The 27258-nt window shown below is 36.8% G+C and overlaps 1 protein-coding gene across 1 annotated transcript; it reads left to right on the forward strand.

Moving 5' to 3' along the window:
* Positions 1–237: 237 nt before the first annotated feature.
* On the forward strand, positions 238–26358 carry sema4gb (sema domain, immunoglobulin domain (Ig), transmembrane domain (TM) and short cytoplasmic domain, (semaphorin) 4Gb). Its single transcript, XM_081392081.1, has 15 exons — positions 238–381; positions 3354–3640; positions 13059–13210; positions 13299–13361; positions 13885–13983; positions 14101–14191; positions 14283–14396; positions 16531–16685; positions 19309–19484; positions 21245–21383; positions 21536–21758; positions 22271–22386; positions 22507–22661; positions 23612–23673; positions 23758–26358. The coding sequence occupies exons 2-15, from the start codon at positions 3511–3513 to the stop codon at positions 24735–24737; spliced, it is 2655 nt and encodes an 884-aa protein (XP_081248207.1). The 5' UTR covers positions 238–381; positions 3354–3510; the 3' UTR covers positions 24738–26358.
* Positions 26359–27258: the final 900 nt, after the last annotated feature.

Here is a 27258-nt window from a genome sequence, read left to right on the forward strand (position 1 = left end):
TTTTTAATACTAACCTCTAGGTGGCAACCAATACAAATGAATCGACTCCATCCGTGTCACAACGGTCGCACATTTAACCCTCCATCCCCCATAAATGCACAAATCCATTGCATTCTCAAAAAACTGTAATAAATCTAAATTGCTGTAAATCTACCATTAGAGAAGTGACGCTGCGACACAAAGTAGAGGAGGCGTGGCCGCTCATGAATATTACCCAGAGAGGCGTGGTTTGGCTTCACCTGAGTCTGCTCTGAGGAACCGCATGTGCGTGCAACGCAGTACACAGTCAGATCTCCAGAGCAGAGGCATCATTAGCAGCACAACGGTGAATCCTATGGAAACACAGGGTGACTGATGCTTACTTTTTCTGAAACAACTGAGGTAATGTAACTACAGAGTGTATGATTTTGCATGTGCTTTTTATTACATTTGTGCAGTTATTGGTAGGCTATGTATCTTTGCGCATAATATGTTCCTCTAATGTATGCGGAGCCTGCTGGGATCTCTACACGCAGGTGAAGGTGACTGGGAATGAGTGCCAGAAGTGTCCTTAAAATACCGCAGTGGTGTGCAATCTGATGTAGACCACACGCCGTAACAAACTAAAACACTTTTTTTAAATATAATGATCTTAAAAGTCGGGTATCTATCTATCTATCTATCTATCTATCTATCTATCTATCTATCTATCTATCTATCTATCTATCTATCTATCTATCTATCTATCTGCCATGAGACATGATTTAAATGAGGTGCGACGTTTCTGAGTAATTTATCATATTTCAGATCATGTCAGTTATTTTGGTTGATCTCCCTTTTATTCTGAAAGTTGTATGTAAAATCAAAATTTGCTTCAATTTAGCATTTCAAGTCTATTCATAAATGTAAAATGAATTAATTCTACCCTGCTCAAATAATAGTAATTACTAATAAAACTTAACTACTAAATTGTTAGCATGCATTTGATCTGTGCAGTATTTATTTGGGCCAGAGGTTGGAGTGTTTATGTCCTTCATTTTCCATACTGGAATAAATTAATAATTTTGAATAATTTTTCTAATAATACAAGTAAAATTGCATCTCTGTGCCAGAGGAAGAAAGAGCGGAGCAGGTTACTTCTGTAACTAAAAGATGTGTTAAGAAATTTCAGACAGAAAATCTGCTTTGAGTCACTAATGAAAATTTGAATCAACATTCCCCATTTTGACTGTTTTGTTCTCATGGGGAATGTCTTAACTCTTACGGGCTTTCACAGACCTCCCCTCAGTTGAGTTAACGGATGTTTGCACAAAACCTTCCTAAGCTGGTCCATGACATTTCTTTGACAAGCAAGCCATAAAAACATCTTCAGAAACAGTGCCCTTGTCTTTTGATTTAATTAACCCATTAAGTAGACAGATAATGCACTCATTAATGCCATCAAAGTAACTTTGTCTCTTAATCTTGTCTAGTGCATTCTTGAATAGTTCATTCTTTCCATTACATCAAATCAAACATGTTATTTTACATACAGTATCTCAGCCTGAATGAGAAACCTACTGCTTTTACAGGGGGATTACTTAGTGATAATGGAATGGATGCTTGAACTATTTTGACATGCATAATTATAAGTAACGATAAATTATAAATTAAAACCAATGTAAGGCATTTTGGCATGCAGTAATCAATATTTTTTGAGAGATATTGAAATTAGACTTGAAAAGCTTCAAAATATCACGACTCTCTCAGTGCAGCTAAACTAGATTAAGTGCAGATGGCGAATTAGTGAGAAACACCATAAAATCCTACATTTGGGTGATTGGAGGTATTTCTTCACCATCTGTGGAAATGTCAGACTCGAAATATAGTATTTATATTGTTTGCCTGACAGATGGCTATATCAGAAATGATTCCTTATTTTATGACCTTCTATGCTTGATGCTTCTGTACTAACAGAATGTAGGCCTGGTTTCACACACAGGGCTTAGATTAAGCCAGGAATCTTAAAACTAATCTTGGAATAGTTTAAGCCTTGTCTGTGAAACTGGGGATATAGTGTACTAAATGCAAGCAGGCGAATCAGGGTTGATTAGAAAACTGTAGCCAGTACTAGCCACGGGTTTAAGGGTTGACATATTGCATAAATTATATTTTACCTGAATGCTTCATTCTACCAATGTTAAAACTTCTAGATATTAAGTTTTGTGAAGGAGGGCCACTGGTAGGGAGGCTTTGAGCTGTGTTTATGATCGCTACAGTGCTTTTCAGTTTGCATAACAGTGGCTTTAAAATATGCATTTAGGCATGTGAATGGCATATTTTCATGTGGATGTGGTCATTGGGCTACTTTTGGGCTATTATTGATTGGACATTGGGCTAGTTTTGTTACGCGTACCTGGCAATCCTGAGGCAAATGTACTTTTCCAGCATGTAATGTGTTTACAGTAATGTCTCACTTGTCCATGCTACCCTGACCAAGGTGCCTATTGTAACAGGAGAGGTGTTAACACATATGTGTTAATATGTCGGAATAGAAGGAACCGTGTGAAATGCATTAACCAAGCAGCTTTCCAGCAAGGTACAAGAAATTGGAGCAAAGCAAAGCCATTAATATGCACTTCAATGTGCTCTATATTGTATCTACTGTATATCCACTGCATCCATATCCATTTCCATGCCACATAATGGTGCTTCTAGACAACAAACACATTTAAGCAATTCATCATAATATGCAAAACATTTCCGTGACTCGAAATGTTTCAAAATGAAGTTTACTCACTAGAAATTGAATCAAAAGCTACAAAAGTTTTGAGGCAGCTCTCCAGAGCCAAAAATTGTGCATCCTCCACATCCAGAGTCCATGCCAGAAAACGATTTTAAAATGACTGCCTGGACACAGTGTGACCATGAAAAAGATTTGTATTGTTTTTATTGTCGTTCCTTCAGAATTTAACCATTATATTGCCGTCTTATATGCATCGTGTACTTGGAAAGTGAAGAAAATGGGTTTGTTGCTCTAAAGTGCATCACATGCATCAGTTGCGTGATGTTCTTTCAATCCACATTTGTAAGTTTGCATTTAAACAGGATGTGTGTTTCCAGAGAAACATCCATGGGCTTTTTCTTGCTTGCACCATGCTGTACCAGCTACAGCAACGTTAATTTATTTGCACATTTTTATGTGATTGCCTGAGACTTTTTCATATCTCTGTAGAGTTGGATAAAAGCATTTGATGCATTGCACAATGGAATGTTAAGTGGATGCATTTGGGTATGATGTGTTTTCTCATCAACCCAACTGCTCTTTATATGTATAAAGGAATGTATGTATGAAAGGAAAATAATACTTACTCATTTTCTTCTTGCCAGTGCAGCAGGAAACCTTTGACAGAGCAAGGATGAGTTAGCAGCCCATGACTGCACTGCTGGAAGCGGGAGCCTGTTCTAGTGAATCAGCATCAATTACACAACATTATCTTCAGCAGAGTTGCTGGAAGGATCTCAGCAGAACCTCAGTGCATCCTGTTGATCATGAAGCAGACCAAACCGCCGAACTTCATGCTGGTGGTGCTCGGATGCCTAATACCTGTCATTTGGGGTTTTCCATTTGGACCTGTCCTTGATATGGATGTCACCCCCAGGACAACTGTACATGTCAATGGTAAGGCTCTTTACATGTAATTCTGTGTTGTGCATCATTCAGAACAGAATTGAAGTATTGCAGTTCAGTAAATTCCTCTTCTTGTCACTCCAAAGTCCAACTCATGAATTGAAAGGGAGCCAATTCTTCAGGTCTGAATTCAATTACCTTGATATCAGATTTTAGTGTTACACTATGCACTTGGTATGGTTTAATAGCTTATTTTCTTATTAAATAAGATTTGTTTAAATATTATACATTATGATAGATTTTACTTTAGTTTCCAAAGTCAATAGCTGGTGTGTTTTGCTACATTCATGGGCTGCGCTGAATGTGTTTGACATTGTTTTGCCTGTAGTGCTGGAGGCAGTATCAGTTCTCTGGATATAATTAAACGGCCTTTCTCACTTGTCCTGACCAGTTCATGAGATTCACACAGCAGATGCTGTGAGAATATAAAGTGAGGTTAGGTCACACTCACTCCTGTGAAGTTTGTTGTCATGTAGTGTGTGTACATAATAGTGAATGTATCTCATTTGCAGTATATACACTGGGGTCAGTAAGATTTTTTTTTAGTTTTTTGAAAGAAATTAATATTTTTATTCAGCAAGGATGCATTAAATTGATCAAAAGAGAAAGACCCTTAGTGGTACAAATTTTTTACATTTTAAACAAATGCTGATCTTTTGAACTTTCTATTCATCAAAGAATCCTGAAAAAAATGTATCCACAAAAATACTAGGCAGCACAACATTTCAACATTGATAATAATAAGAAATGTTTCCAGAGTGCCAAATTATATCAGAATGATTTCTGAAGGATCATGTGACATGACTGGAGTAATGATGCTAAAAATGTCATCATAGGAATACATTACATTGTAAATATAGTTACATAGATATAAGTTATTTTAAATTGCAATATGTCACAATATCACTGTCTTTACTGTATTTTTGATCGCAAGACTGCAAATTAATACATTTTTCATAAACATGAACACTAAACTAGAACTATAGTGTATCCTGGAGGCATAGTGGCCATTACATACCAAAGATGTGTGGTTTACCAAAGAGGTCAATAACTACCTAGTAAAATGGTTTGTGTGGAAGAACTAAGAAGCCTAGACAAGTAATTGATTGGCCTCCCTGATGCTCCTAAATCTATCACAGATTGTAGTCTTTTTGCTTAATGATAAATGTGTATTCATCACCACAGACTCACACCACCATTTAAGCCAATTTAGCTATTTCTGGCCAGTCGGGGTGCTTGAACAAACAGATTGATGTTTTGATAGTGCTCACAGAGCCAGTGTTCACATTTTTAGGTGGAATCAATCAGCCTAGGAATGACTTCTAGTTGTCTATCTGAATAAAAAGCCTTTTTAACCATCTTAAAATTATGTACGTCACTTTTTTACTTCATTGCATGTAAGATAATTGACTGACTTGTAAATGATTGAGCATGTTGACATCTTTCATACATCTTTACCCACTCAGCTACTGTACGTTGCGTTTTTACTTCATTGCATGTAAGATAATTGACATACTTATAAAACGATGAGCATGTTATGACATCTTTCATACATCTTTACCCACTCAGCTACTTAAACTGAAGTGTTGCTAAAGATTGCTGCTTCTTAATAGCTTATACAATCCATTTTTGCTGATAATTTGTGCTCAGACACTGCAGATCTTGTTCGTGTAATTTTGTCTCCATTATTGTATTTTTCTCCTTGCCCTGGTTGACTCTAGTCCTTGACCTATATTTGGGCTCTCTTGGGATGAGAAGGAGAGCTAGAGCATACAGAGAGAGAAGGGAGAGTAGACATAAATGTAGGAGTATTATTTCTCTGCTAAATCAAACTTGTGTTTCATGGTATGTCTATACAGAGAACGTTAACATTTTTAATTAAAAAGCACATTTGAGGGTGTAACAAAAGGTGCTGACTTGCTTTAATGGTTTGCTGTAGTGGTTTTGAGTACATTTAGTGTTTTCTTTTTATCTTCAGGTCATTGGGTTCATGGTTGTCTGGTTTTGTAGTGCTTAGCAGACCTGAAGTAATGCTGATATGAAATATGTATACACGTGTAATTCGTCCGGGGTAGCAGATCAAGGGGAAAAGTGCATCTGGGATCTTTAGAGATAAAGTCTATCTCTGACTTTGTGTGTCTGTCTATTGAATGTCTAAAGACCTTGAGATGTTAAACAGTAATAATTTTAATCATGGAAATTCCATGCGTGTGCAAAAATATATCCTTTATCCAGCCATCACGAGAGACATGGAAAAAGTCATGGAAATTCGTTGGTCAAAAGGTGTGGGTAGTTTCTGCTGAACGTCTGATAAAAAGAATCACAGTGTGAGAGTTATTGTGTAAGGTCAGGAAGCTTGTAGAAAAGAGCTATATCTGTATTTACTGTTCAGCGAGCAAGGTAACATTTCTTGAAAACACTGAGGATCACAGAAAAGTGATACGAAATAATGTTCGCTTTTTGTTTTCGACATGCTATAGGAGTAATAGCTCTCCTCTGAGACCAATAAAAAGGTAGTCTTGATTCTTGATAATCCAAACCCACAGAATCCAGCCCTCGGATGGAGGGGGTTTATCTGCGTGGGGGTTGCTGTTGTCTTGGTGACAGGATTTGAGCAGTGCGTGGCATCTACTTCCTTCTTTTAGTAGAGAAATAATATCAATAATAAACACAGATTTGTTTACATTGCATTATGCAACAAATTATATCTTACATTATGCAAAAATGGTTTGGTGTGTCTCAGATTTATTTGATTGTTCTAGTAGAGGATTGCTTGGGTTTGTTTTCCACCACATATGCTTCCTCAACATTGAGGCCATTTTTAAAACCAGTTTTGATTACCTCTCCAACCAAAAACTAAATTTCCTTGCCTAGAAACAATGTTTAAAACTCATGACTCATGATTTTTTTTTGTATTTTACATTGTGTCATAAAATAACACAGCTTTTTTTTCTTATTGTTTCTTGTTCCAATATTTCTTAGGTAAGTTCTGTTTATTTGCATGCTAACACCAAATGACACTGTCAAGTTATTTTTAAAACTCATCTGGAGACCCCTGCATTCTGTTGTTATTATTATCTTATTTTTTATGTCTGTTGCATCTCACCTGGTAGCTCCGCCCACTGTGAAAGCTCATTGGTGCAGAATTCCAGATTGCCTGTGATTGACAGCATTTTCACTTTCAGAGGAGACAGTCTGATTACTAATCATTGGGAACTTGGTTCATGTTTGGTTTGGACTCTGAACTCTCAGTGGTTGCCACATGGTTGATGATCAGTTCAATGCCAAGAACTGGAACCAGTCAATGACGATTATTGATTTTTGGGAAAGATGTTTATCAAAAGGTTTCTGGAGCAGAACTGAAGTTAGTTCACTTAAATTATTTGAAGTGAAAAAACTATTAAATGTCAAGTTACATTTAATCAAGTTTGTATAGCCTTAACGTTTTTTTTTAATATATATATAAAACTCAAATTTGTTTTGATTAATGTCAATTTAACAGCCTGTGCAAAATTTCTAGGCTCATATTACATGGTTTTGGTACATAATACAATGCAGATCTCTATTAGTGTTAGTGTGTGCATTATTAAAGCAGTATTTTGTGGAACTGTGAGATGTGCTGCTAATGGGATTTAATATATTTTGTAATCCTGGCGAAGCTTGACCGTGGCTGTTTAATGTTGATCACGTCTGCAGCTGACTGTTCTCACCCGGCAGTGTCAGTATTTATTTAGTCAGAGCTTGCCCCCTAGCAAACACGATTCCGATTGGACACATGACCACCACAGCTGCCCGCCCAAGTTTGTTTGGACCAGGGTTGGCGTGAGTCAACAGTCGAGTCACACACAAGAAAATGCTACGAAAATAGATTGGTTTTTAGCATGATGTGAGAGCTACAATACTTACCTCTTGTAGTGTGTCCTTGGGCAGTTTACACAGCCACCCACACACACACATGTCATATATTCATACTTGCATAAAGCGGCGGCTCGCCTGTAAGGGCAGTTGGGGCAGAGCCCCACCAAAGTGTTCATCCAAGACAAAGACTGAATATATACTAAATCAATAATTGTAAATGTGTTCAGCATTCTGCAACAAATATTGGTTTTGGATTTTTTATATACAGTTTTAAGTCGTAAAGAGAGCTGGATGTATTCAAATTTAGCTCATGGCTTCGGAAGGCAGCATGCATTATGATACTAAGCGGGACAGAGGGTGCCTGAAGCCCTGAGCCCTCTCGAGCTCTACAGCTCCCCACAATTTACCAATGTAAATCTGTGGTGGAAAATGGAACTGCAGCACGCTCTAATTCAGACTCGTTCCAGTCCAGACTGTTATCATTTGCTCACCCTCAAGTTTTTCCAAACCTGCATGGATTTCTTTCTTCTGCTAAACACAAAAGAAGATATGTGTAACCAAACAGTTGATGGGCCCCATTGACTTCCATATTAGGAAAATAAAAATACTATGGAAGTCAATGGGGTTTGGAACAGACAGGTTTGGAGCAATCTAAAGGGTGAATAAATGATGACAGAATTTTCATTTTTGGGTGAACTATCCCTTTAAAACCTGTCAGTCAACATTAGAGCGCCACCCTCAGGCTGAATAACAGCCTCTGCCAACAGTGTGTCTGCATGTGTTAGAGATTAGAATAAAAAAACGTACAAAATGTTAATTATAAACTACTGCCCTCCATAAATTTACGGTCAGGAGCCGCTACTGCTCAAATATTCTCTAATATAAGAAGATTATGCTCTTAGTTCATACAGACACACACAGCCTGTGTGCACAATTTGCATATTAGAGGCTTGGCACAAAGTTTGTGTGGTTGAAACTTAGTTCCAGTCCTATAGGGAACAGTAAACAAACCACACACACACACACACACACACACACACACACACACACACACACACACACACACACACACACACACACACTGCTAGAACATAACAGGAGGCCTTGGGCGCTGTGTTGACTCTGCTCATGGATTTGTTCCCTCAGTGATGCAGTATGTTTTTATAGACTGGTGCAGTAGGGCATTTAGTGCAAGATTCTAGCAGCCAACGGGCTATTTTTCATTAGACCCAATTGCGATAATGTTGTTATTCCATAACAGTTCCAAAAGAAAGTGTTGATTAAAAATTGTGATCGTTGAGTGTTACAAATAATTTGATGAAAATGTATTTAATTGATGCACAGTGTGCATGTCATGTTATTGCAATTTCTTTTGTTAAGCCTATGTGTGAACCCTCTTCCTGGTCCCCTAATTTTAAACATAAATAATGCAAATAGCCTAAAAATAAATATCATAAATGGATTGTTTATTTAAGTGATTTACACATAAAAAGAAATTTCTTAACACAAAATAATGACAGCAATAGCAAGCTATTATTGTCATGGACACAATATACTGTACATTGCAAGCTAATTTGCTGCAATGTCATTCCAATGTTTTATTTTTAGCTTTAAACGGGGACTTTAGAACATCTGGACTTTTTTATTTATTAATTATAATACATTTTATTTGTATAGCACAAGAAATGTAGCTTAAAGTACTTCACAATAAAAAAGCATTACAATAAGCACGAAAACAAGTCAAAATACTGTAATATCAGATTAAATATGAAACCCATAATGATAATAAAAGAGTATAAAATTAGCATACATGTGCATAACAAAAAATGGAAATGAAAGCCAAGTAATAATAAAAGAACACATAATACAAATAATGCTAAAACATTTGCTAGTTAAAAGTCAAAGTAACATTTTCTTCCTTACTATCTATTGGTAATGTGCTCTATAACTTGGCCATAATTGACAAAGACAGCATCCCTCATTTTCTTTTGATTGTTAACCTTTTTTAACAGTTTTGTACTCCCCAAATAATAAAATAATTACTACGAGGCCATTTTTACTACTATTCTAACTTGCACTGATATGAAAAAAATATGAAAGTAACAGCCATGTATTGGTTTAGCAGTCATTATACAAAATTCTTTGACTACTCAGTGCCACAATTGACTAATTAAAATCAAATATTCAAGAGACAAACGTGTCAGATGCACTCTCTGATAATTGACAGGCATGTACGTCTCAATGAATACTCTGTTGGCCTTCCTTTTCCCGTAAATCCTGATATGTTGTTATTAAAGACTAAAGAGCAATATTGGTATGGCTGCGGATGTGTGTGTATGAGTGTCCGTGTGCGTAAATGGTCCAAGGACACACAATGTGCTTTGAGCTCAAAGGCTTTTGTGTGATATTTCAGTTTATCAGCTCGGCACTCATCACTGTGTTACAGTCACTATCTTTCTCTATCTACACAGTGAGAAACAAGGATTAACTACACACACAGAATGTCGTCACTTTGCCTGAGGTCTTAAATCGTGTTTACATAACTTAATATTTTCTTTCCTGTTATGAGTAATATTAACCTCTGGCCCTCCCACGCGCACAGCAACCCGTAGGTCTGTTCCGACCTTTCTTTGATTGACAGTTTAGATCCGCATGGCCTTGACTTTTAGGGTAATACTGCCAATCATTCTCACACTAGCTCAAACACTAGACCAGTGTTGCTTGTTTTGCTCTGCGAAGAGCTAATAATTCTAAAGTACTACTGACACAACTCATAATGTGTATCTATAAGCATTGTCATATGAACAACCAGTCAGTAACTAAACTGATGTAAGTCTCAGATGTACTTGTTTGATTTTCTAAAAAGAACCGGATCACAAGAGTCATTCGTTAGGAAAGCGGACTACACCTGTATGTTTTTAATTCACTAAAATGAATTGTTTCACAAGAAGCATTTGTTCTGGAATTGTATTATGCATTTGACTCACTAACATGAACCAGCTCACAAGAGTCATTAATTCAGGAATCAGACTGGTTGTGCTGTGTGTTTTTGATTTGCAAAAAAATCAGATTTCATTATGCATTTGATTCACTAAAATAAACCAGCTCACAAGAGTCACTCGTTTGGGAATTGGACTACACTGGTTGGACTGTGTGCTTTTGATTCACCAAAAATAACCGACTCACAAGAGTCATTTGTTCTGGAATCGGACTACACTGTTTGCTTTTAGTTCTTTAAAAAGAATTGCTTCATAAGAGTCATTCTCTCAGGAATTGGGATAAACTAGTCGCTCTGTATGCTTTTGATTCACCAAAAAGAACCGGCTCATAAGAGTCATTCATTGTGTTGAAAATTCACTAGTGGTGTATTTTAGTAGGTGCTTCATCCGCATCGGCAAAACAATGCAGAACCATAACCGGAAATAGCTCTCAGTTTCCAACACTAATGAGGTTGCTAAGATATTCTGAATGTTTTAACAAATTGCTATGCATTTGCAAGTGTGTGTTTGCTTACTGACTTGATTGGATGGACCAATTCATGATTTCTTCCACAGCGTTTTAAACACTTTTAAACTACAATTGAATTTTAACAAAGACATTTTTTACTTGTCTCAAAAATATGATCAGACTATGGCACAAATCACTTTCAATTTCTGATTCCAAATCCTTTATATTCCATGCTTGGATACTGTATATACTGTATATTGTTGCCAATGTAGACTTTAGCACCGTGTATGGGGGGCTGGGTGTTTTGAGAGGTAGGGGAAGGGCATTTGAGGGGTTGATATTTGGCCTAATACTGCCAAGTCTCATCAGTGTAGCCCACCCATCTCTCAGTATGGGGCAGGAAATCTCAGCTTGCAGTGTTGTAGACGGGCAAAACAAATCCTTTTCTCTTCAGAATGTGCTTGGGTTTACTTTATGCCCTTAATTTGAGGAGGCAGACCACCCAAATAAGTCAATGGTGTTTTAATATTTTAGAGGGACACTTAATCATTGTACATAAAAACAGAAAGTGCTTAATCCACTACTCTTAAAACACCAATTTGCTTTCTCTTTCCCTCACTCTTTTTATTGTGCCAACATTTCTTTTTTACAGTGAAGTTAGATCTTAGATTAATGTGACTAGGCAAGTGACGGTATCAAATTTTCATGTTGCGATAATTGCTGAAGCTTTTATCAAGGTATATGGTATTATATCATGATATTGAAATAAGCTGCAAAAAAGTGTTGCCATACTATAACAGGTTTAATAACTTTTTTTCTTATAATGCATAAAGTAAACAAATGTTTCAAACAGATTAAAGCGCGAAAGAATTATAGGTAAAACTTTACAATAAGGTCTCATTAGTTAACGTTAGTTAATGTATTATGAGCAAAAGCTACATTTGTTACATAAGTTATTATTCTTTGTTAATGTTAGTTTAAAAAATACAACTTTTAGTTCATGTTAGCTCAGGTCCATTAAATAATACAGTTATAGCTTCTGATTTTAATAAGGTGTTATTAAATGTTGAAATTAACTAAAATTAATAAAAAAAATGTCTCCGTAGGAAAGAAAAATACTATGGTAGTCAATGGGGCCCGAGATCTGCTTGGTTACAAACATTCTCCCAAAAATCTTCCTTTGTGTACAGAAGAACAGATATTGATACAGGTTTGGAACAACTTGAGGGGGGAGTAAATGATAACAGAATTTTCATTTCTAGCTTTTTCAAACTTCATTAAAACTGGAACTAACCAGACTGGGTAGAGAGGTGCTATAATAATGTAAAATATGTGAAAAATAATATGTTTTTTGAACAATCTAGCATGAAAGTATATTCAAGTACACCCCAAAAAACAAATCAAGAGTTTGTAAAAGGGCATAAAATACTGGATCCTTTTAAATACTGTTCAGAAATAGAAAGTAGCACAGCTGCTTTGTTTATTGGGGTTTATGGGTTTATCTGCTGTCAGAGAGTGCATATGCATTTTCATTCATTGTCTCTTTCACTCATTCCTCGCTTCTCATCCATATTGAGCTTGTTTACATCAGAGTGCATACTGTGTACAGTATACTGCGTACAGCATACTGTGAAGTTGAGCATTTTAACCAGTTGATGGGAAAAATATTCTTAAAATGCATTTAAAATAATCGGAATAATTCATATTGAATTCACTGTGTTTTGAAGTGCCCATGATAACAATATCGTGCATGTTTATTATCGTGACATATCGCATTACTGTATACCGGCACATGTCTAAATGTGAAATAGTTTTGCCTAATTAATGCAAATCATACCATGTATTCTCTTGCTCCTCTTCTTCTCTCACCCACAAAGATTTGTTTAATTATTCTATTTTCATGGTCATTTTTTCTTTGTTGCCTTTCAGTTTATTCTTAGTTTATGTTGAGAATTCAGCTCTCCATCCATTAAATTCAGTTAAAAAGTTTTCCAATAAATGACAGAAGAGTGTATAGAGCTATGGCTGAGTCTCTCTGCTGTTGACACAATTTAGTCATGTTTGTCCCTGTTTTTTCTAACTGGGTCTCTCTCTGTGTTTGCAGGGCTGCTGGGTTGTAATCATTTCACTGGAGCTGCAGTCAACTACAGCTCTCTGTTACTGGAGGATGGGCCTGGGTTGCTGTATGTTGGGGCCAGAGAGGCCATTTACAAACTGGACACCGCCAACATCTCTGACACCAATATCTCTTTTTCGGTGAGTTCTGTCTCAGTCACATTAAGTTTCTATATGTTTCCATATGCACCTGGGCTCCTAATAGTTGTTGTCCATATCTGTCTAACAGCTGGAATGGGCAGCATCTGCTGAACAGAAGAGGCAGTGCCTGAGCAAAGGAAAGAACAATCAGGTATTGCCATTCTTGATGTGTAGAATATCCTCCCCTTAATCCCATAGCTCAAATTAAGTTATGTGCTGATTCCCAGGGAACAAGCACTGGTAAAATCTAATGTTTGAGTTTCTTCCAAATGTATACAGTATAAAAATATATACTTTAGTTTTTTGTGAAATACAGATATAGGCGTGTCGGAAACCACGCATCACATGTTCAAAAGTTGAGTGTTAATTCTTGTGTGCAGACAAAACTAAACAAGATGCACATTGATTTTCATGACAAAGTCAAAATGGGTGGCATGAATATAATAAAAAATGCTGTTTAAGAGTGTAAGCTGGAATGTAAGAGTTTTGCCCACAAAAGATTTTTTTATTATAATATTTAATTGACATTATAGTATTATTGAAATACAATAATTTAATAAATATTGTCTCAATATTGTCTTTTTTTATACGTCTGCTTATGTTACTGCATAATGTACCTGTATTTTTGGAATAATTAATAATTTTACTATAATTTCTTGCTTGTTCCGTCAAAGACTGAATGCTACAATCACGTGCGATTCCTGGACAGATACAACGACACTCACCTGTACACCTGCGGGACGCATGCCTTCAGACCACGCTGTGCTTACATAGTGAGATGTTTACTGCTCTCATTCTGTCCGTCATATTGCAAAGGAATTATTATTGTAAATGTTTTATGTTCTGCTATAAGATAGCACATGGTACATAAATATCTCTGTTTTTGTCAGGATGTGGCACGCTTCACCTTTGTGCGTTTTGAGGAGGGAAAGGAGAAATGTCCTTATGACCCTACAAAGAGCTACACTGGATTTATAATAGGTACATAATTTGGATTCATAACCTTATTTCATAACGTGCATGTTTCTTCTTCTGTTTTTTTCTCTCAGTTGACTATAATTTGCCTTTACAGATGGTGAGATGTACTCTGCATCTCAGTATGAGTTTCGTGACATCCCTGATATACGACGCAACTTTCCTTTCCCAAATTTGCGGACAGACGATTCTCCGACAAGATGGCTGCTGGGTTAGTTGAACATTTTTTCAACTAGTTTTCCTGTGCAATCATGTTGCTGGGGCATCCCTATTGGGTTGCTGAGGTGTTCTGAGTGGTTGCACATTGCTATTTGGTTGCTAGGGTATTCTGGTTGGTTGTTTACTGGCCTAAGTCAAATCTGTTAAAGGGAGGGTTCACCCTAAAATGGCGTATGCACTTTTTTTCTTTTTTGGACCACAAAATGTGAAATGTCAAAACAAATGTCCTGCTCACTCTCATCCACATAATGGAAGTGAATAGTGAACAGCATTAAGCTTTAAAAAAGATGCAAAAGATCACAGAATCTTGAGGGTCCAACCCTTGGTTGTGCACTGTCCATTCCTACATCAAAAGAGTACGAAGGAAGTCTGAAACAACCTCGTCACATGAACTTTGTCTCTAAGGTTGATATGTTATACATTTGTTTTTACATGGGGATTTTCTTACCCTGTGTAATTTTAGATTGGGCTATTTTGCTTAGGGTATTTACATTGAAGGTCTTTCAAATTAGTTTATTGGGTAGAATTAGGGTTTGGTAGCCTGGTTAAAACCAGACCATTCTCAGTAGTAACTGAGTTATGGTCTGGCAAAGCTTCATTAATAACTCATTTCCAAAGGGGCGTCACCAACAGACGTCGCACAAATGCCTCCGGGTGCAATTGGATAGACCTAAAACCAATCAGAGCGATCGTCATCGTGTAAAGCCATATGCTGCGTCCCAATTCCCAACACCTAAGTTACACTACGCCATAAAAGTATGTACTCTTTTTGTGAAGAAAAGATATTTACTTTTGAATGTGTAGCAAAAAAGTAGGCAAGCTTTGGGACACACTACTTCGCCATCTTTATCGGACGGATCTGTCGCATCCTGTCACGTAAACTGCCCTGTCAATCATCTTGTCACAGTTAAAATCCTCTATTAAATCTAATTTAACTTCCTACCGTTTCGGAGAGAAATGTAGTAGCACGTTCATCTGCCAGTGGGACTTTCATGGAGACTGTCCTCATGTGTTTGCAATTTGAATATAATAATGCATTTAAAAGTTGGTGGCTTCACCAACGGACGTCGCTCAAATGCCTCTGGGCGCAATTGGATAGACCTAAAACCAATCAGAACGATCGTCATCGTGTAAAACCCGCCCCAACATTTCTGATTGGTGCCGCAATTTCGACGGATTAGAAATGGGCTTGAATGAGCTCTTTGCCAGACTACTTGCAGAGCAAATCTAAATTTGCCGGAAGTTGTCTGGGTTTTCCCAGGCTAAGGGTTTGGTGAAAAACGAATTGAAATTTATTGTATTATTTAACGAAAATCACGACCTTTACCGCTGGTCTTCTGTGCACGGTTCGTCCAACATTTCTGATTGGTGCCGCAATTTCGACGGATTAGAAATGGGCTTGAATGAGCTCTTTGCCAGACTACTTGCAGAGCAAATCTAAATTTGCCGGAAGTTGTCTGGGTTTTCCCAGGCTAAGGGTTTGGTGAAAAACGAATTGAAATTTATTGTATTATTTAACGAAAATCACGACCTTTACCGCTGGTCTTCTGTGCACGGTTCGTGAGACTCTTATTAGCACCGCAGTTTACTCCGTATCACCCAGAACAAGCACACAAGTTATGAAAAAATAAAGACTAATAAAAATGCGACATCAAATAAAGCGCCTGGAAATCCCAAAATATTATCAGTGTATTTTCTTCACAGAGTCAAATATCTCCAGACCATTGTCAGATGACATTTGACAGATGTGAACGCAATAACTTCTTGTTGTGACAAATACAATGGATAAATTCCCCTCAGAGAAGAAAGTACTTACCCTTTAATGGAAAAATTAACTCGCTGTATCATCTGCCAGAATCAAAAAGTCTGATTGCTTAGAGTAGTAATAGCACTCCTGCCCTAGAAAGCATCACTAATAATTCAATACTTTTAGGGAAACATTTTCTATTGAATAAAACAAGTAAGAAATATGATTAAAAGGAACAGTAGATCCCAAAAGAATCACTATTTTTGAATCAATAAAGACTGTACTTTAAAACTTCTCACTGACACAATAAGATCTGTAAGGCTTATAATTGGTCCATTGTGGTGTGGGCAGCAGCTAATGATGATGTTTTTTCTCGTAGAGTCAGATTTTGTCGGCTCAGCTTTACTCAGAGAGAGCATCAACAGCTCCATTGGGGATGATGACAAACTCTACTTCTTCTTCACGGAGAGGAACACAGAACCGACGGCTTACTCCAGCCAGACCAAAGTGGCCAGGGTGGCCCGTGTGTGTAAAGTAAGAGCTGGGTTCGGGATTTATCTTGAGTTGAGCTTAACTGTTGATCTGTATTTTTCAAATCTGGTGTTAAAACTTACATTAACAAAACATTTTCACTCCTATGTACAGACTTCTAAGTACAGTCCATGACAGCGCCAGCCTGACCTCATCTCTCCACACGTTTCTGGAGGTTCTATGGCTTTGCTACTGTTGCCGGGCAGATAAAGCCCCACTACCCAAACTAGCTCTCTCACTCGCTTTCTTTCTCCCACACATGCTCTCCCACCTGCATTATTCTCATCTCATTTAGCATCTTCATTGTGCTCGGATAAACCACCAAACAGTTTCCCCTCACCGTTATATCTTCATTTATTTCACGCCTGCATTCACCTAACACTTCACAGCTCTGGGAAGCAGGTCAGGTCCCTTACTGTTTGACTTACTGAGTTAGGAGGGAAAGAAGCTCCAGTCCAAAGTAGGCCACACTACACACACACACACACACACACACACACACACACACACACACACACACACGCTCATACGCACCATTAAACACATGTACTTGTACACATACAGGTTTATACACTACTGTTCAGAAGTTTGAGGTCGGAAATATTTTTGAAAGTCTCTTATGCTCACCAAGACTGCATTTATTTGATCACAAATACAGTAAAAAAAAAGAAAAAAACAGTAATATTGTGAAATATTATAACAATTTAAAATAAAAAAATTCAGTTTTCTTGCTGATTTTCTGCTCAAGAAACATTTCTTATTATTATCAATGTTGAAAACCGTTATTCTGATTAACATTTTTATGAAAACTGAGATACATTTTTTCAGGATAGAAAGTTCAAAAGAACAGCATTTACTTGAAATAAAAATTGTAACTTTATACATGTCTTTACTGTCACTTTTACTGTCACTGAATAAAAGTATTATCTTTTTAGTATTATTAAGTCTTACTGACCCCAAACTTTTAAACAGTAACACATAAGAATATTCAAGATAACTTATTCAAAATGATTTAGTAACTTGTTCGACAGTCAGTCTTTTTAAGTTAAGCAACTCAATAAAATTCATGTTCTTACTAAAAACTTTAAATAGATGGGTTACTTTGAATAGATGGCTTACTTAAGACTTTAAACAGATTGGGTTAAATACTCCAACCCCGATAAACAAGTTTTGGTCTAAGTTCACCAATTTTCTAGATGTTGTTCAATATTAGTCAAATTTGTCTTCTAAGTGTTACAACTCTTACTTATTAAACTATAAAAAATCTTGTTGCTTTCAGTGGGTGAGAAATTATTTTAATTAAGCAGGGTCTAAGTTTACCAAGGGAACACTAATCACCCTAACAGTGATTTTGCACAAAACAACAATAAAAGTTCATCAAAAGCACTAATTACTTCTGCAAGCTCTATTAATACTAAGTAGTGTCACCATAAGTCACCATGCTTTGAAAACAAATACAACATTAAAATGTTAATTCGCAAGATTATGGATGTTTCATCAGCCACAAACCACAGTAGCAGATACATGAAGTTTATAGTGCTTATCCAGAGAAAATTCACAAAATTAATATTTGCAGAAGTACATGTTGTCCACAATAGCACTTATGCATAAGATACCCTATAGTAAACATTGCGTTGCAGTGATTATACATCATAAATGCATTCCATATTAATTAAGAAAATATTTCCCTCCAAATTAACAAGCCATGCCTTTCTGTGATAATGGCATTAACGAGCGGGGGGGATATTTTGCCTCAGAAGTCCTCCTCAGGACAGCGTATTTATTGGTGATCAAACTGAGCATGCTCAGGCGCCTTCATAAGCAAACTTAACATTGTACATTCTCTCTGTTGTTTCTCTTCATTTCAACTACAATATAGTTTGTATACCAAATTGGAAGTTGCATTTCTTTTTCTAAAGGCAGTGTACGCAAGTCCACTAGAAGTAAAAAGAATAAAAGTAAAACATTTCAAAACCATGACTGTATTATCATGTGACAGCATTGCTGATAACTTTTATTATGGAGAAACCATACTAAAGTATCTATTTTCTTTTCCTCTATGCCATTTATTTGAGCCATCTCAAGATCCTCGTGTTACTTCTAGAGCCTGATGCACATTCAGGACAGCTTTTTGTGCCCACAACTGTGTCATTTCAAGCTAAATGTTTAATTCAGGAGTTTAACATAACAGATCTTGGTGCATTTGGCTGTGAACTACTCTCAGTAGCAGTATATGTGAATAATGCAAAAAGCCAAGGGCTAGGTTTGTAGAAATCTAGAAAAGATTATGAAAATATGATTTTTCATTTCAATGTACCTCTGATTTGACATTTACAGTGTGATGCAGAGCTACATAATCATAATTTGTCATTTAAACTCAATTGTCACACACCATTAGATTATAAGATGGGGTGATATTATGTTTGTTATTTGTTAATATTTTTACAGCTACTTTAGTGTGACTCATGCCCCTGAGGAAACTGTCTTCAAAGAACTACAGACTACGCATAATACATATGTATATTGTGTCATTCCAACTGCTCTGTTGAGTTAATAAAAATGAGCAATACTTTTTTGTGTCATTTATGATTTTCATATCCGTTGTTTTTTTGTTTCTCGTTCACAGGGGGACATTGGAGGGCAGAGGACTCTTCAGAGGAAGTGGACGTCCTTTCTCAAGGCCAGGCTGGTGTGCGCCATCCCTGATTATGAGCTTCAATTCAACGTCCTACGAAGCGTTTTTGTCGTTGAGGGAAGCAATGTACACGACAGTGTCTTCTATGGCATTTTTGGACTTGAGTGGTGAGAAATTCACTTAGATAGAATGTAAGATTTGATTGTGAAGGGAATTGAGAACAGAATTCAGTTCCTAAATTTAAATTAGGGTAGCAAACAGGATGTATAATTGTAATTTAAATTTAAACGCAAAGAAATACAATTTAAAATAAACTGAAATTCAAATGCAATTTTATCATAGATAGATAGATAGATAGGTGACAATTTCTACTCAATTGTATGCATTTCGTAGTTTCAACTTGTTTTTCTTCATCAGTAACTTTGGCACCACATTGATTTTATATCAAATTTAAGACTGCAGTTAAACATAAGCCTTCAGTTTTAAAGGGTTGAAATGTTTTAGTCTGTGAGAGGGGTGCTGCAGTCTCATTAAATGTGATTTGAACAGGAGCGGCATTAATCTTCTAGCATGTGACCCTGTTATCTTCATTCTCAGAGGTTTTTTGACTGAAGGATTTTAGCATGAGAGCACATCTCTAAATATTCCCATGTGCTTTGCTCGCTATAGCAGGGATACTCACAATAGGACACAGGGCACTGGGCCAGTATTTGAATTGGCAGAATCGAAAGAGAGAGAGATTGCATGCAGAGTCATGCTATATTAAATTGTCCTTTAAATGTCCACAGACTATTTCCAGGTAGTAAAAAGGACTGAGTGGCAACCCTTTATCGTCCTAAAAGGATTAATAACATCAGTATTTCATTTTGAGGCTTTCTAGTGTTATGTCCCACAGTTGGACAAAATCGCAACATGATTTTGTGTTTTAGAAGCTCTGCCTTTCTCCATAAAGGTACAGGTTCAAGTCATTTGTAAGTTTAGACAACACAGCTAGAAAAATGACAGGTCGGTTTCTTCTTCATCTTTTACACACAAACAACTTAGTAAATAATTCACAAAATTTGCCCAACAGCATTTAGAATTGGTCTTTCACCAATGTTTGCAATGATGGTGTCACTGGTACTTAGGATAACAACCTTAGTGTTTATTTACAGTAGAATTATTGCTGATTAATGCTGATGATTTACCACAGAGAACAATTTTGACTAAAAACATTTGTGCGTAAGCTAATGTTTGTACAATGGAAGTGAATGAGGAAAGGCATTAGACTAGAATTAGACTAGACTAGAACATTAAAATACACATTGATTTGAAATTCTATACACAACACTTAAACATTAAATATGTTACTAATGTGATAAAATTTAACAGTAATATGAAATTATGTATTTATAACCTGGTTTCCTTCTTTGTTGGCATTGTCTTTGATTACCACAAACTATTAAATTAAACCGTTCCTTCTTACAAACATGAAGTAATACACAAATCATTAGAAATCCTTCAAAGATTATAAATGCAGTGGAAAAATATATTTTACTAGTAAATTACTACAAAAATCTGATGTATAAAATGTTAGAAAGAATAAAAATAAAATAAAAACTTAATATAATTTCCTTATTCAGGGATAATATAAGCACTTTAATAAATATATAAGCTTCACTCGCTTTTAACCCTTCGGAATGCCTTGCCCCATAGACATTATAAGTGTATGGCTGTAAAGATGATTTTTATAAATTGAGGCACAAATCAAAATGATTTTCTCTGGTAATTCACATTTACTTTACATTTATACATTCAGCAGATGCTTTTAGTTTTATCCAAAGTGACTTAAAAATGAGGACTACAATAAGTGATTCTTAAGCAGTAAGATGCAGTAAACCGAAATTCCTTCAATCTCTCCCTTTTTCTTTCTCTTTCTCATTGCCAGGAGAAATGTTAAGATGTCTGCAGTGTGTCGGTATTCACTCAGAGATGTTCAGACAGCTTTTGATGGGCCTTACATGGAACTACAGGACTCCAAATGGAGAGAGTACACTGGGAAAGTTCCGGATCCGAGGCCTGGCTCGGTGAGATGCACTAAATCAAAATAGTCCCATAAACTGCCCCATTCTAGTATACCAGTTATACTAAATCAGTAGGACAGCTCTTTGGGTATATTGGAGCACTTGTATCACTCTTATGTGAAATGTTATATAACAGTGCCCTTCTTTCTCTTTAGTGTATAACTGATCAGCATCGTGCCCTGCTCATAAATTCCTCCCGGGATCTCCCTGACAACACACTGAATTTTGCTCGGAGACACCCTTTAATGTCCAAACAAATCCAGCCAGTGGGAGGACATCCTCTGTTGCTCCAGAGGAGCGCGGACTACACCAAGATCGCTGTACAACAGGTTGTGGGTTTGGATGGACTCATCTATGACATGCTCTTTATTGGAACAGGTGCGTAAGGGTTTCTTTTTCTTTTTAAGTATTGTTGTGATATCAAGATTAAAAAGGTTATTTTGATTTTGATATTAAGATTATCAAAGTTTGAGGTTGGTAAGATTTTTTTTTTATGTTTTTGAAAGGAGTCTCTTATGCTCACCAATGCTGCATTTATTTGATAAAAATACTTAATATATTTTAAAATGTAATTCATTCCTGTGAAGTCAAAGCTGAATTTTCAGCATCGTTACTCCAGCCTTCAGTGTCACATGATACTTCTGAAATCATTCTAATATGCCAATTTGCTGCTCAAGAAACATTTCTTATTATTATCAATGTTGAAAATACTTGTGGTGCTTGATATTTTTGTGGAAACTTTTTTTCAGGATTTCAACATTTATGTTTTTTTACTGTCATGCTTGCTGAATAAAAGCATTATTTATTTAATAAAACAAAATCTTACTGACCCCCAAACTCTGAAGGGTAGTGTATATTTGATTGAAACTTGGTTGCGTGCTTCTCTCTAGATGAGGGCTGGTTACACAGGGCTGTAAAGATCAGAGACCGTGTGCATATCATTGAGGAGCTTCAGTTGTTCGAGGAGAAACAGCCAATCAATAACATTGTGATATCACAAAAACAGGTAGCCCGTTATACACCTAGCAACTGTTAAAAACCAGCATTAAATCCAAGTGTACAATACAAACACTTGTGTATCCCCCCCCCAAAAAAAATCTCAGGATGTGCTTTTTTTTTTCAACAGAACAGTATCTATGTGAGCGCCCCCTCTGGACTGGTGCAAGTACCCCTGTCATCCTGTGAGCGCTACACATCCTGTTATGATTGTGTGTTTGCACGAGATCCACTCTGTGGTTGGGATGGAAGAACATGTGTTGAGATAACATCTTACGATAACAGGTAAAAGCAGACATTATGTGTTTTCAATAACACAATGTATGTATTATATATGTTTCCCAAAAGTACTTTCCTTTGCTATACCTAATGGCAGGGGATTTAAGAAACATTGCTAGAATGGACGATATAACAGCACCTTATCAGATACCAGCCTTTTTTATATATTCAGTATTAGATTTTTTTAGGTTGATATTGGATATATAATTAATCTCTGCTTGCAATTATAATTCAAACAGTGTACATTTTGCTATAGCAGATTTCAAAATGAATATTTATCTTTATTGATATTATTGGATTTTATGCTGTGAAATGTTGTTATGCCTAAATTAACTAGCTTGCAAACTATTTGTTTTTTACATGATTATTTTTGCATTTATTTTATTATTACCCAGTATTACCCAGACTTTTAATATCAGTTGTGCATTAGTGCATTCCTAAAAAATAATAGTAATGAAATTAAATATTTCTAATATAATGCAAATATAATAATATATCATAAATACTTCTTACCAGCCATGAAACTGTATTTTTTTTTTATGAAAATGGATTTTTCTGTTATTGTGTTGCATATGTATGATAAACATTGCAGGTCATCCATCTCTTAATGAAAAGTTTGTTTGAGTCACATGAGGAATATTGAGAAATAAGCAACTTTGGGTGTCTCAGATAAACCTCTGATAGTAAATTTTCCTCTAATGTAAAAGTTTTTAGAAGACGGGCATCAGCGAGGGTCAGATTATTGTTCTTACAATGTGATTTAAACCATTTAATGTTAAAGTTCCTAATAAGGAGGAAAGTATTTTCTTTTCTGGCTAAAACCAATTTTAACTCCCATTTGGCTCTTGGGGAGTGTTGATTTTTGGACCCAGTGTCCAAAACACATTTGCAGTATGTTCTGCATGCTTCGATTAATGGCTTTAATAAGTGCAACTGTGAATATGTGTTTCTTGTAGGTCCAGTCTCGTCCAGGACGTCCAGATGGGAAGCAGAGGCTGTACTAATATTACAAATGATGGTGTGTTTGCATGGGAATTATTTCTGAGCAGCCTAGTCAGGTGACATTTAAGAATAGAGCAATAATGTATCTTACGTTTGCCAGGTTTCGTCATGCACCGGACACGTGGAGTGATGGCAGGGGATGATGTGCTGTTACAGTGTGAGATTCGTTCTAACCTGGCCACCCCTTCCTGGACGCTGAACGGTCAGCAGCTGCAGGGTTACGGCGTAGAGTTTGGCTACCGCACGGGCAACGACGGCCTCCTCATCATCGGCGCTCAGAACCAGCAAAGTGGACACTACCGCTGTTACGCCGTGGAGAACGGCGTCTGGGTTCCCGTTCGCAGTTACGTGGTTAGAGTGCAACCCGTTCCGCCTCCTGCATCACATCTCTCGGGAAGCCCGACTGCTCTACCGGAAAGTCTCTTCACCACCAAAACCGTGCCAACTCCGAGTCCTTCCAGTGGTCCTGTTGAGCAGATCCTGTCACCCCCACCGGCCCCGTTGCCTTCTGGGCCGGAGTTCCAGACCTACAGGCACATGGAGGCCATGTATATCTCTCTGGTGGCTGTACTCGGCGGGCTTTGTCTGGTACTAACGGTGGTCCTGCTGTACGTTAGCTTCTGTGCACACAACTCTCCCAGTGCCAGGAAGTACTCCCAGCAAGCTCTGTCTATAACCACGGCAAGCGAAAGAAAGAGGAGCTCGCACTTTGAGCTCAAAACCATCTCCAGCCACTGCAATGGCCGAATGGAGGGGCGTAGCAGAGCGACGTCAAGAGACGGAGAGTTTCTACAGATCGTTCAAATGGACATCCAGACCACGCCGAGTGAGGAGCCTCCGCCCGCACCACCACTTCCTATGCCACCGCCCCTGCCCGCCTCGGAATACGCCAACGGACTGTCGGCCACGTTGCCCAGTGTGCTGAGAAAGATGAACGGGAACAGCTACGTGCTCTTGGGGCAGTCGGACTCAGAAACGACGTCTCCACTTTACCACTCCTTCACCGAGGAGCTCAACAGGATTCTAGAAAAGAGGAAACACACACAGTTGGACATCCAACCAGATGAGAGCTCGGTGTAGCATGATCTCACACCATTACTATATCGCCCTCTTGTGGTGTGGAGGCTTACATTTTGTATAAGACTTCTATAAGAGAACTGTGTTGTGAAGTTCTTCATAGTATCTCCGATATACAACTTCAACTTATTTGGCTTGGCGCCTTTGTGAATCCTCTCATGATTTATTTGAAAATATGTTAGTGAAAATATTTCTGAGTTTGGTCAAATTTACTTCTGGCCAATATTTACTTCTGTCAACTGTAGCTAAAGACTCCTAGACTGTGAACTTTGAAGTGTAAAAAACACAAAATGAGCTTCAATCAAGAGCACGCAAGACTGAGTTTAGTTAAGTTTCAATTTAAAGGAGAATTAAGAGACTTCAAAACACTGTCCAAAGACTTTCTCAGCAAAGCAATGCATATTTGTACATAATCAACTTGGTATTATTGCTTAAATGCAGACGTTTACAGAATTATTATTTTTTTTTTTTGCCTAATTGCACCTGATGTAAATAATAATCATTTTAATATCAAAGAACTAATAGTCACAGCATTTTCAAAACTACTTTGCTCGTTCATTGAAAATTCAAGAAGGAGTTTGGGTTTTGAGACTATTGGCAACAATTCATGAGTGTGAGGGCACATGTTCTTGAGCTTTGGACTTTTTAACAACACAATTTCACACTAGATTGCAGTCAGATTGCAGGAGCAGGGAGCGTTAGCACATGCATCGTTGACATCTGCAGATACAGAGGTGGTCATTTTCAGATCCACTCAGCTGTAGAACTCGACGCTACTTTCAGGGATGAGTTGTGCTTTTCTTTGGCAGTGTGTCAGATGGAGTGAATGGATTTCAGAATGGAAGAATCACTCTGTCTGATGCATGATTTCCCTGTCAAATGCTGTCTAGCTTTGAGGGCATATGCTTTTTAATGTTTAAATGAAGCAAGAGATTGGAAGATAATGAGTTTGCATTCAGTTAATTTACTGCATTAATCATGATCAAATATGCCTGGTTAATTCGGTGCTTTAAACTCCAGACATAAATGTATTTATCTTTGGGCTGTCAATTTAATGTTGTAATTCATTGAAAAATATCTGATACATTATCATTCAAAAGTTTGGTCTCAAGTCTCTTTGGCTCATCAAGGCTGCATTTATTTGATAAAAAACAGTTACAATTTAAAATAACTTTTTTATCTTAACATATTTTAATTTATTCCTGTGATGGCAAATCAGATTTTTTATTTGCATCATTCCTCCAGTCTTCACATGATCCTTCAGAAATCATTCTAATATGCTGATCTGCTGCTCAAGAAACATTTCTTATTATAAATTTTGAAAAAAGTTGTGTTGCCTAATATTTTTGCGGAAACCATGATACATTTTTTCAGGATTCTTTGATAAATAGAAATTCAAAAGAACAGCATTGATTTGAAATAGATTTTTTTTCTAACAATGTAAAAGTCACTTTTGATCAATTTAATGCGTTCTCTAATAAAAGTATAAATAACTCTTTCTGACCCCAAACTTTTAAACAGTTTTTAATATTAATGAAAATTTTAACAATTAATTATGCCACCTGACCAAACATAAAAAGAAAAAAAATGTTTTGCTTGTAAATTAAACAACATATAAACTTTTTGTGATGTCTGTTTATTGATTTACTACTATAATGACTGGACTATTTTCATTTGGAAGCAATTGTGAGTAATTGAGATTAATTTGATTCAGCATATCATAATTAATTTAATTACATTTAAATTGACAGGCCTAAAATCCATATAGCTGTATATTTTATTTCTTCCGTGTGTTTTGTGACCCTGGTTTTGCGCTGGTTTGTAAACAGTGTTACACAGAGATGTTGAGTCAGCTCTTGTCATCGCTCCCCAGTGGCTTTCCCAGCTCGTGCTGCTCGGTTTGTCAGTGTTGCTGACGGGAACAGCACTGCTTTGCAAGGACTCCATCAAGATGCAGAGAGAGCAGTGGTGTCAGCAGGAAGAGGAGGAAGAGACGCATGATGTGCTTGTTTTTGGCCAGAAGTCATGATGCTAACATGAGTGCCATCGCACTGACTCAGTGTGCTTCAGCTCGTCTCTTGTTCACCATCTCTCACTTTCCCTTCTCATTTAGATGTTATTTTGCATCCCCAAACTTCAGCCACTTGTCTGATCTACATGACATTTTTAATCAGTCTTCGTTTAAACTAATTTTCGTTGCATGTACGAGTGTCAGTATGTTGATGTTACATAAAAAATGCATTTCACTGATATAAATACATTATACAAGTCAATATAAAACAAATTTTATTGGGTGTCTGGTAGTGCTGCCTAATCGATTAATCGCATCTAACAAAAGTTTTTGTTTATATAATATAGGTGTGTGTATATATATATATATATATATATATACACTTTATATATGTGTGTGTACACTGACACGTTTGTTGAGCATCAAATCAGAATATTAGAATGATTTCTGAAGGATAATGTGACACTGAAGACTGGAGTAATGATGCTGAAAATTCAGCTTTGACTTCACAGG

Source organism: Scardinius erythrophthalmus (genome assembly GCF_964197995.2).
Source record: "Scardinius erythrophthalmus genome assembly, chromosome: 18".
Taxonomy (NCBI): Eukaryota; Metazoa; Chordata; class Actinopteri; order Cypriniformes; family Leuciscidae; genus Scardinius; species Scardinius erythrophthalmus.

Excerpts from the sequence above, each read along its gene's own strand:
- sema4gb (XM_081392081.1), top strand. The coding sequence starts at position 3,511 with ATGAAGCAGACCAAACCGCCGAACTTCATGCTGGTGGTGCTCGGATGC. Across the intron at positions 16,686-19,308 it reads GGGTGGCCCGTGTGTGTAAA|GGGGACATTGGAGGGCAGAG; the intron begins GTAAGAGCTGGG and ends TCTCGTTCACAG. Across the intron at positions 22,387-22,506 it reads TTGTGATATCACAAAAACAG|AACAGTATCTATGTGAGCGC; the intron begins GTAGCCCGTTAT and ends TTTTTTCAACAG.